Source organism: Penicillium waksmanii (assembly GCF_028829765.1).
Source record: "Penicillium waksmanii strain IBT 27052 chromosome Unknown utg000001l:1.0-4852451.0:1.0-4856178.0, whole genome shotgun sequence".
NCBI classification, from domain to species: Eukaryota; Fungi; Ascomycota; class Eurotiomycetes; order Eurotiales; family Aspergillaceae; genus Penicillium; species Penicillium waksmanii.
This window is the reverse complement of record NW_026643248.1, coordinates 3,821,605-3,832,858: the sequence shown is the minus strand read 5'-3', so window position 1 is coordinate 3,832,858 and position 11,254 is coordinate 3,821,605. Positions and strand designations below refer to the sequence as shown.

General features: G+C 43.3%; 3 protein-coding genes across 3 annotated transcripts; 1 reads left to right on the top strand and 2 right to left on the bottom strand.

Annotated features, from left to right (window-relative positions):
* Positions 1 to 1,757: 1,757 nt before the first annotated feature.
* Positions 1,758 to 2,201, bottom strand: N7481_001372 (glycosyltransferase family 1 protein; the record flags this gene model as incomplete). The annotated part of the gene is made up of 2 exons (XM_057260591.1): positions 1,758 to 1,987; positions 2,048 to 2,201. 2 exons carry the CDS (start codon positions 2,199 to 2,201, stop codon positions 1,758 to 1,760), a joined length of 384 nt encoding a protein of 127 aa, XP_057128423.1.
* A 454-nt stretch (positions 2,202 to 2,655) lies between these two features.
* N7481_001371 (glycosyltransferase) lies at positions 2,656 to 4,500 on the bottom strand (the record flags this gene model as incomplete). The annotated part of the gene is given in 5 exon segments (XM_057260590.1): positions 2,656 to 3,101; positions 3,116 to 3,429; positions 3,483 to 3,719; positions 3,768 to 4,359; positions 4,410 to 4,500. The coding sequence occupies 5 exon segments, from the start codon at positions 4,498 to 4,500 to the stop codon at positions 2,656 to 2,658; spliced, it is 1,680 nt and encodes a 559-aa protein (XP_057128422.1).
* Positions 4,501 to 9,982: 5,482 nt separating this feature from the next.
* N7481_001370 (MARVEL domain-containing protein) lies at positions 9,983 to 10,727 on the top strand (the record flags this gene model as incomplete). The annotated part of the gene is given in 4 exon segments (XM_057260589.1): positions 9,983 to 10,144; positions 10,160 to 10,296; positions 10,350 to 10,472; positions 10,535 to 10,727. The coding sequence occupies 4 exon segments, from the start codon at positions 9,983 to 9,985 to the stop codon at positions 10,725 to 10,727; spliced, it is 615 nt and encodes a 204-aa protein (XP_057128421.1).
* Between the last annotated feature and the right edge of the window lie 527 nt (positions 10,728 to 11,254).

Genomic DNA, 11,254 nt, shown 5'->3' with positions numbered 1-11,254 from the left:
TACAACCAAGGCTAGTGTTAAGTGACGCTTAGGAATGATGAAATAAACAAGAGTGGACAAGAAATACAACACATAAAAAAGGATCTTGTGATAGCACTCGTTTATAAAATGTATCATTTAGAAGATGGCCCAGCGTCAACACCTGCCATAGAAGCCCACTATGGACAGTCTTCAAGGCGTGCTGCATCCGCATGGGTTCTACAGCTGACTCTCCTGAAGAACCACTTTAAATATCAGCCAATAACGATGACCACATTATTATAAACCCGGCTGGAGATGCTAACTACGACTGGAATTTCTACGTTATACCACAGGGGAGAACAAGTTCGTTGTTGGCACTCAAGGAGTGATTGAGTGGAGGAAACAAATGCAGAGTACATCACTAGCATAAGGGTGAAGGCTACCAGCATTTATAATGTACAGCACATAATAACTTAAGTCTTCTGAGATATTCTCAATCCATATTGGATCTAAAGGCAGGTAAGAAGGTCTCGGTTTCTTCTGAGTATTTGTGCGAAGTGCTTAAATACTAGTCATTGACAACGCTAATGGGTGTCTGTGTGTCGCCTGAGGATCAGTACGGCCACTTGCGACAATACAAGTCTCGCGTGGACGTGCAATTGCCGACAGGATTCCACGCAAAGAATATCTAGCACATTGCGAATAGTGTAGCGAGGAAGATATATGAAGGAGCCATGAGTCTCCTTGTGTCCCTCTCGCCTTTTGGAAGATAAATAGGGCGAGAATTTCCCCAGAAGTACTTCACAAAATAATGTCTGGCGGAAAATGCTGTGATATCAGGACTGAAAATGGATATTGAGACCGGGGCGTAGATAATAGAGGTCCGACATCAGACCGCCATACTACCTTCTTTGTCTTATTTTTCTTCCTCTCGGTGATAACAATTAGATAATTCTCTTTCCCAGTTTCATTTGAATTTTATTTTCTTTGTGGCTCTCCCTGTCGCTCCTCTTTCTTGCCATCTTCTTGTTGGTGATGGCCGCGATGTTCGAAAACTTTGTCCAAAATGTTCACATGGTGCGGATAATTGTGTTTGGATTCTGCATTTCATAAGAAACGAGGATAACATCCAAATGCAGGTTAGCTTACATTCGGGCAGAGATATTTGGATTCAATGTATTTGTGCAGTAAGCCAGTAGTAAGTTCAGGGTTGTGCAAGTTATGACTCGGTGCTTGACAGACGGATTTATTTCTTTGGGCGAGGGTGAGGATTGATCAGTAAATAAATTACATTATGAAAGCGAGGATGATTACTGTGTTAGGCATTTTATGCTTTTATTTTTGCTTTTACACAAGCTTTTGTCGAATTAAATCCACGGTCCGCCAACTTCATGTTAAGTAGCTGAACATTGACATGTTCCTTCTTGCATACATGCTTAGAGCATTGCACAACCACGTAGCTTAAGTAGCGTGCGTGCTGTTCACTTTATACTTGCTCTAGGAGGCTTGACATACAAATCACGAATAGATGTTCACTGAGGTCGAGCATTTGCCGTCATTGAATATACGCAGAGCATAAATTTGGAGTCACCACATTGCTTTCTCAGCCAGACGCATCGAATTATAAGGCCTTGGAACGTCTAGAAAGCTCAGCTAGTAGAGAAATGTCCAGTTCGAGCTTAGGTCAAGCTGAAGAAAAGCTTATCGGACCCCTCTAACTCGCCGTGACACCGTTTCCGGCTTATTGGTAATCCAAATGAGTTGTTAATGGGCTATTGCCAAATGATATCTCCTTCTCATGTTTCAAGGGTCTTTCCAAATTTCTTCTTCAATATTGGATCCTGCTGGACCAGATATCTCCACGCGTTCAAAGTAGAAACACGTTGCTGATTATCAGCTTCGAATTCTTCTGCATGTCCGACAACAGCAAGGGCTAATTCAAGAGGAGATGGGATATCGAGGCTTTCTGGTTCGGTCAATTGGGTGTACAAGCCTTGCAGCGGGAACATTACAGTTCCTGCAACCCCTGGACATAATATGGATTTAGTAAAATGTGACTAGCCAATAAGAACTAAAAGAGACACACCTGATGTCAGTTTGACAACGCAAGACAGCATCCCAGCGCCGATTCCAGGGAATGCTTTCACGATATTCGTATCATGAACATACCGAAAGGGTACTTTATAAATACCGGAAACTCCATCATATACTCCATGGCAGAGTCCCTGCAATGATGACATGTTGGCGTGAGGGAGAGATTGGTAATTATTAGAAAGGCCCTTACCTTGGCACCCACCTTGAATCCGCTACTAACACTTGTAATGTTCGTTTCATTTTTTCGAACTGTATCCCCCCCATAAAAGGGGGCTGTTATGAATGGCTTGAGTGAACGAAATACCCGAACTGATCGGGACCTTGAAAGCGATCCGAGACAGCCCTCCCATTACTCTTTTGAAGTTTTTGCGTCTCGAGCTATCCGTTCCGGCGTTCTCTGGTACGTTTTCCGTTTGGTAGTCTGGTAAAAACGCCCCCAGCTCCTTTAACCCCTGGAGTAGCTGCACTGCCGAGTATATAGCAATGCCGACAACCTCGATGATTGCCTCAAAAGTAGTATATCCTGAATTGTACTCGCAGACACGAAGTCTTGATCACTGTCAGTACCACTTGATCGAGACATATACAAGGGAGTGACACTCACAGTTCAATTGACTCCAATTCAATCACATTCTCCTCCATTAGTACCGCAGCTGCAAACGGAGAAAGTGAAATGCTTGTTTCTTTGATTCTCCAGCTTGCAGCCCGGCGTGGAAAAATTGAACAGTGCATTTTATAACCAGATATTTGTCTGTGGAAAGCTTCAACCCCATTTGAGATTTCGTTTTCTTTTGCGACTCGCATTCCAAGTTCAAAAGCTCGTCCCGATACCTGAGGAGTAAGCGCAACTCGTATGGCATCTGCGAGTCGGTCCGCAGAGAGGTTCCTGAACAAGATTGGTGGCGGGCCTGCCCCTGCCATTGTCGCTATTTCTGCCCAGAAGAATTGGTCACCATAGCATGGTATAAGAACTGACGGTTTCCCCGCTGCTATAACTGCCGCCGTAGTTCCAGCCCCCCCCCATGATGCACCACACAAGAAATTCGCTTGAAAATCCAACCGTGGGGGCAATCATCAATGAACAGTACATTTGGCAAATCTTTACTTATATTATTCCCCAAATTAGCCCATCCTCGATTGATGATTGCACTGGCTCCTGCTTTTTGGATTGCATTAAGGACAATTCGAGTCACCTCATCAGAGTTTTCTAAAACAACAGATCCAAATCCAATATAGATTGAACTTGAAAATCGTTCCAGAAACTCAATCAGGCGTTGGGGAGGAGTGTAGTGAACCGGTGGCTTTAGCAGATAGCTCCCGGATATGCTTATTAATGGTCCCCAGTCAACTGGCTTCGGTATCAAAGAAGGTGGCCTTTTCTATCAATGATATTTTCGGCAACATCCCAGTAATCGAATCGCTCTTACCAGCAGTAAGTGAATGGAATTTTCAATTTGTGTACTGCCGCGGCAGCAGATAAAATGTGAATAGGTTCTAGGTCAAGTGTTTCGGTCCTGAAGGAGTTGATTAGATCTCTCAGACCTAACCACATCAATGTGTCAGTCAGCATGAATGAAAAGTAGTTTGCAGCACTGTGGTTCAAGGAGCAGGTTTTGATGTTTGCAAGTGGATGGGGAAATGCCCGTGTCGGCGACCAAGGCATGCTGCTCAAAAGGTGTCAGCTTAGATCTGCAATGCAGAACGTTGCTTACGTAAACATCATGTGGAGTGGAACTCCGAGCTTCTCGGCACAATGGATATGGGCAAATGAAGGAGGATTTGCGATGATAGCGTTGGCAACGAAAGGCTTTTGCTGAGTCTTTGAAATGTTTTTGGTCGTATTGAAGTTATTCCCTGTGATAAAGCAAGACTTCCAAAGATTCTCAAGCATTTCCCTGATTGCTTGTCGTTTTTCCTTGGCGCTGCCTTCATCAGGTTTCTGGAAGTGGGGCAATAGACCAGGATGTTTAACCATATAGACCATCATCTCTTGCGGGTCACCACCGATACTGAAAAATTCCAGACCCACATTCTCGACAAGAGTTTTGAAGGAAGGATGGGTTGCAATCCGTACTCGATGTCCGAAATTATGCAGCTCTATCCCTAACACGAGAAAAGGCTGCACATCGCCGGGAGACCCGATGACTTGAATAACAATATTTAAGATTGGAGGGGATTCTCCGACGGCAAAATCCTCTTGTTCTTTGTTTTCTTCATGCTGGGTCATGTGGCTTATTAGTTGCTCAACGGCCTCGCCGGCTTTGCCAGGGCTGTGGTGAAAGTCGAAGTCGATTCGTCCATCGTCTATATAATGAGTCAAGGGATAAATATTGGGATCTCGATGAACCCCGTACCGGCGACAGCGGCCAGGGCCTGAAACCCCTCCAGATCCAAATGCATCCCGCTCACATACGGCCCAACCTGAAGATGTCTCGCAGTGCTCATCCTTTGTCGCAATTGATTACACTGCTGCGAAATAATAAGATGGACTGCAAATTTTTTGAAGACCATCCATGATGGAGGGAGCATAGATGGGTGAAGACATTTATTTGTAGTTCACAGTATATCATGACGTCATTAAGTTACTTGTGAAGCTGCATTGGAGAAAGATTCCCCTGAAGTATAGATGAGAAGCATCGTAAAACTCTCTATTGTGTCATTTTCGAGATTGTAATAAGGTTTGAAGCCGATCCATTTATCCGGCGGAAGTTTATGACGAGGGTCTACGCACGATTTACGTCAAATAGTCACAGCACTCAATTCAAAAGTGTAAAGTAAGAAAGCAACTGTCTGCTCGAGTAAGCTAAGTAAATCAGTACCAACATGCTCTTTTGGTGTCGGGGGCCGGAATCTGTTTCTTTGTTGCTACTGAAAGGGTAATGAAGTATCAGAAGCATTACCAGTATATCCTAGCACATTTTCATTTTTCTGAGGGTATTTTTACTTGGGAGAATTCAGCTTGTGGCTATTGTTCTCATTTGTCCCATAACATATGAGATTTGACCAAAGACAATGTCGGAAAGTAATAAATTGAATATTTTCTAGCAGGGTACAGCCTGATTTATACTTTCTCTTTTCATGGAAAAATTGACGTAGATGTATGAAAGAATAACCCAGATCAATATCCACGAAAAAAGGATTCCTAGTGATAGCCCGAACGCAAGTTGAAAATCAACCACCCATATTATTAAAGACACGCTTCCCAAATAAATCAAAATCCCAAGAAGCCACCAAATAGTTAGATAAAACATCATATACCGAAAGGATTTGGAAGTTTCATATCGGATGTTGTAGCGTATACGAAACTCTCGATCCTGTAGACCATCAACTGCAATAAAGTCTTCGCATGCATAATAAATGAACGGACGTATTGTGGTTTTCGGGGCTTGCGAGTCAATGCCAATGGGAATACTGAATGGGATCAGCGTGATGAGCATCAAAATCCCCAGGAATGTCATGAGTATCCCTGGCGAATAGAGGTAGAGTTTGGGAATCTCTTTGCTACTTCCAATGACAAAGGGAATAAGGGCACAGAGCATTGAAACACCGTAAACCCAGGAAGTAGCATCCAGTTCTAATCTGGAATGAGACCGAAGAGGAGCGCAATCTGTAGGGTGTCGCAGGAGACGCAATACTCGGACAAGAAGGATATAAAGTTCTCCTATGCCAAAGGAGATGATGGCGTAACCCAATATCTGGCGATCAAAACTGGGCTTCGCAAGTGAACAATCGTCTGTTATGGCTGTATGTTGACGACATTCTAGTTTCCATCTAGCTTTGTGGACATCGTACCATGTGTAATAAATTATACATGGCACCACAAGATCAAACAAAACGATCATGAGTGGTCCTAAAAAGACAGCGGGATGGTCTATAAATTTGGGTCTCTTCTGTGCGAGCTTCTCATATGACATTACTATACAGATCATCAATATTTCTTTCACAAGGTTTCCGATAGTGTTCAGAATTTTCAATCTTCGCGATATGCATACCTCTGGAAACTTGACAGAATGGCAAAGTGGTGTTGGCAGAATTTCTTTCGCACTTTCTTTTCATATCTGGCCACAGGTTGCAGATCGCGAACGTGCAACAATGCTATTCAATAAACTCCATCAATACGTTAAAACCCAGTGTAGTTATTGAAGCTCTAACGGGAGGCGCGGTGACGTGATGATATGTCGCATGTGGGTGCCCGGATGCTCGTAGGAACGGAGAATTTTCAAACTCTAATTCTCCCGCTCGCGTCATGACAAGCCAGTAGACTTACCAAGAACGGTAGCACTAAAACTACATTTCTACTGACGAATATATTGACACTGGCTTGAAAAGGTCTACATGGGATTGGTTCATCCGCGAAGCAGCATGTTCTGGATCTTCCTGGAATCGGATAGTACATCCCTTTCTCCACGTCATAGACACGCACCAGCCTGTCACAGAGCGAGCATCATCTATTCCGAGACTGTGAACTTTTGTCTGGATAGGTAATCAATTACTTTCTCATTGTTCAGAAGTCCACTTCAATGGAGCTGGAACTGCTTCTCTTTGGATAGGGCAATTTTTTCGCAGTAACGCGGATATCAGTCGACCTAAATCGAATCCTGGAGAGATCAGGCTCAATAGAACGAATCCCTCTTCAGCAAATCATTATCAAGCTGAACAACTTCAACAACTACTTTAATGGTTTTAGATCCGCGGGGAAATTGGAAGGAGCCATGTCGTGCTGAAAAACGGCGACAACTTTGAATATATCACGTTTCACGAATATGAATAAAGGGGCTTCCTATGGATGATGATAAATTGATTAAATGAACCCATCACAATCAATCCCAAACTGGGTTTCATTCTTGCAGTATGACCTGGTTCGCCAAGAATCTAGTGCACAGGATTGCGTAAATCTTCCCGTATAATGTATAGCATCAAAATATCAAAATTCGGAGTATGGCCTAGTTAAAGACTTGATCAAGCATCATCACAGCACAGTCTTAGTTTATTAATTACGTGTTTCTTACCACGGCTCAAGTTATTTCGACGTCAGCTTGCTATATTGTAGATACCCCAATATCGAGCTCCTTCCAAGTGACGTTAGTTTCTTCAAAAAAAAAAAGAAAGGGGGCCCGGGGGGGAGGGAGGGGAGGGTGGAGAAAAAGAAAGGGATTATCGAAATCGTTGATACACTCAGGTTCATGATGAAGACTAGAATCCGCCTTCGAGAGCAGTAACTATAGCTAATTTCAAAGTGCTTTTCAAATGCTTTGCTTTTTAAGTGGTCAAAGTTGACTTGAGAAAATTCCGCAAGCCGTGATTCTCTGCTTTCCGTGCTCATTCTATCTCTTCTGGCCATCCATGACTGACCTGACCGCCTGTCTTCGATCGATTTAGTCAATTTTCTCCCTAAAGACCTCTTCTAACCAGGCATTTCTTCATCAATTACACACAATGCACATATTTCATTGGAGGTCAGTGTATGCTGCAGCATATTGGCAAATGAAACTGACAAGGGAGACAGTCCGAAAATGGTCCACGTTGTTTATAATGAATGATGATCTCGATTCCTATGAAGCAGTTGTGGCTCTCAGCTTCTGGGGTCTTCTGAACCCTTGTCTTTTTACAGTTCTATCAGATATCACGAGTATTTATGTTAGATGTCACCTATTTATAGCATGTTCAAGACCGACTGAATTTCCCCGCCATGCTAAGAGGGCGCTTCGAGTCTTTTGAAACACTGCCGTTGAAGGAACGTTGATTGACGGAGGTAATTTTGCGGATCAATTGGGCCCCTGTTACAACTACTAAGCAAACAGAAATTGAAAGGTTGCCATATTTTCACAGAATGATTACTTCAAGGTCCAGCGTTGAGCGTTAATTCAACGATCGCACTTTCTACCACCGAGATATAATCTGCAGCCCATCACAACTGCTAACCATCTACTATACGACCTCGACATTTTTTATTTTTCTTTCAAAACCCTGTTTCTAAAACAGCAGAACATAAATGAACCGTAGCCTACTTCGCAGAATGACCAAATCAGTGATGAACAGGCTTCGCAATCAGCCTTACCGCGATCGCAAAGGCTGTCAGTCGATCAGAAGTCTATACGATTGTCGATCAATTCTTCAGCGTAGGAATGGGTAAGTATACTCGAATTGAAAAGCAAACTGGTGGGTGCTTTCGACACTCTCCAAGCGAGTAAGGATGACGTTCGAATGCTTTGGGGTAGGTCGGTGCAGTCTAACTTTCCCAATCGATAAGGTCAAAAGGCGCAGCTCAACAGCCACCTTCTTCGGGTAATACTATTGCACCTATCAGATCTAAAGCAAAACTCTATGCAAACCTTCACAGTGGGAGTTTATTTTAGAGTTTTCGCCGCATATTAAATCCTCGAGAGCAGAGAATGTTGTGAAATTATAGAAATTGATGGGATAAGCCTCTACGCTTTGATCCAAGCTTCAACATTTTACTGTATACCATCTTTGGTACTTTTTGTATTAGTAGATGATGCAGAGAGAAAACGAATCATCATTTACTCACAGATCTTCGGTAGACGGGCCGGTTCCGCTCAGTCTCAAAGATATCGAGGCAGCAGCTATGCCATGTTATACCAAGTCCGGGGAAACAGCCATCTGTACGTCAGTTCCGATGCTTAGAACAATTTGCTCCATTCTAAGTTATTCTCAGTTGGTTCGTTACCCAGTGTTTGTGATCTTTGCTTTGAAGAAATGGAGTCCGAATCTACATTTCGTCAGATTCCGTGCAACCATATCTTTCACAAGCCTTGTATTGATGAGTGGATGGCTTCAAAGGATGCCAGCTGTCCGATTTGTCGTCATACATTCCATTACCTGCATAGATCACAATTGTCCAGCGTCGGGAATACGGATCGCAAGCAGAGACACTATCACCATTCAGTCAAATATTTGCACAGCTTTTGGCGGTGGATTGGTAAAAAGTTTCATTTTATGTAAATTCCACCAGGTATTATTCTACAATGCAAGATAAGATTAAGAAATGGCCTGTAATTTCTAGGGAAGCCGATTGCTAGAAAAACCACAGCACGACTACTTCTCGCCGATATGTGCAAGATTTTCTCTCGTCATTTATGCTCGAATCAACACGTGAACTCACTATTCAAAACCCTGAGAGCAACTATGACGCCATATCCACTTGTAGTTAACTTGTGGTTGTGGTTCTCGACAAGGTTTCAGTGCTTCCCAACTTTCTGGCACAACCGGACACGTCGGCCTGCCACGTACCAAAAGCTTTCCCTTCAACTACTCCACATTAAGGTTCTGGGAAGTTAGTCAGCAAGTGCACCACCTTGCATCAGATCGGAATATATCGATGAAAGACAGCTGATTTTATTGCGCTGATTGACAAGCCCGATTTTGAAACGAACAAGAATCGCGAAGCCTCGAATCTTTAAGGATAACAGTTTCGCTAAAATTGGAGACGATTTCTTTGGCGCCAGGTTGAACCTCAATTGGCAATTACTGGTTTCGCGACTCTTAAGTGTAATCTCCCCAATCTTTGCGGCTCCCCATTACGAAAGGAGGAAGCTTGGAATGTGGCTTGCATTGCCAGGGCCCACGGGCCAAGACAATATGGTAGAGCTTTGGACCAACTGCTGGTGCACTCTTTCCCAGGTCTGTTCCGTGGGGTGGCCAACAGTAGTGTTGCCAATTCTGATCAATGTACAGTGTAGCAAACGCAGATGAGATTCGGCCCCAATTAATCAAGCCAAACAAGAACCAGGCAGTCTTGACATCATGAGGTAATTCACCTTAGAAAGTTTGGATGAGCTCTAGATGCCGAAAGTTGGCCTTTTCAGAAACTATATAAGACTCACGATACGTTCAAAAAGCATTTGTATCACCCAAAAGACTGTACACTTCACTACATCTGCCCGGGACTTCATACCAATCAGACGCAATGATTTCCAAAATCCCCTACCTGACCGAGGGTCAAACGACCTTTTTTCTCCTTTGCAACAGAGTCATCCAGTGGCTGAGCAGCGTAATTGTCCTTGGAATTACGTCCTCATTCATCAATGTTGGTCCTCGTGGATTGACCATTGTTTATGTGGAAATCATAGTGAGTAGAACCTAGGAAAGAGAACCATTATTCAATGCTGATAAAAAGGCTGTTGTTTCCGTGGTTTTATTCTTGCCTGCCTTTGTATCACCCTTTTTGACCACACCGATCAAAGACTTCGTTCTTTTCATTGATGTGATCTTTTCGTATATGTGAGACTATCTAAACTATAAAGACTCCGGAATCGGTTACTGACTTTCCCCAGTTGGCTCGCGGCATTCATTTTTTCCGCGGTGGACTACAACCAGAACAATTGCCATACAAATGCACCCCCAGGTGCCGCATGTTCAAAGAAATGGGCTAATGAAGCTTTCATATTTTTGGTATTGTATGACTCACTGACCTTCAATTAGTTACTATTGTCTTTATCACCATCTCACGTGACTATAGCATCTTCACATTCTTTGCACTATTCCTTGAAGCTTTGTCGCTCTGGCTCGCCGAAAAGAAGCATCGTAGCTCTTCTGGGTTGCATGAAAAGAGCAACTTGACCGCCGAGCGGGCCAACGGTGGAATAAATGCCATCAATCCGGTTCTTGACCAAGACGCCAACCCGGAAGCCACAGGGGCAAATCAGGTCTGAGACATTATTTCCTGCGATGGCCATCAGGAAACCTATGTCATAAGGCCAGTGAAGTAGGATGAATCAGCTGCCGACTCTTAATAAGATAAGTGGTGGGTGCGTCTTCGCGTCGGAGAGGCATTTCGTGCAAATTGTCATTTCGCATGGAAGATCAACCTTATTCAATTTTATTTCTTTACCTCAAACTCACTGGCGCTTACGATTTTGAAATCTCTTCAAATAAATTCGTAGTTTAACTTATACATATACATTTTTAGTACTTTAGTAACGCGCTCACTAAGTTATTCAGGCTCGGGTGTATGGCAATCATTTCGAACAAGTCACTTCTTGAAGACAAATGAATATACTGACGATGCGCAGCGGTTTACAATCCGACGTTAAATGACACGGGCGATACTTGAATTTAACATGAGGAACTTTCACACAACTTCTGTTGCTTAAGAACGATGGATCTGGTCTCATAAGATACGTCAGACGTTGGAATGGTTGTCTTGACGAGAATGGTAAGGACTGATTCTGTATGATGA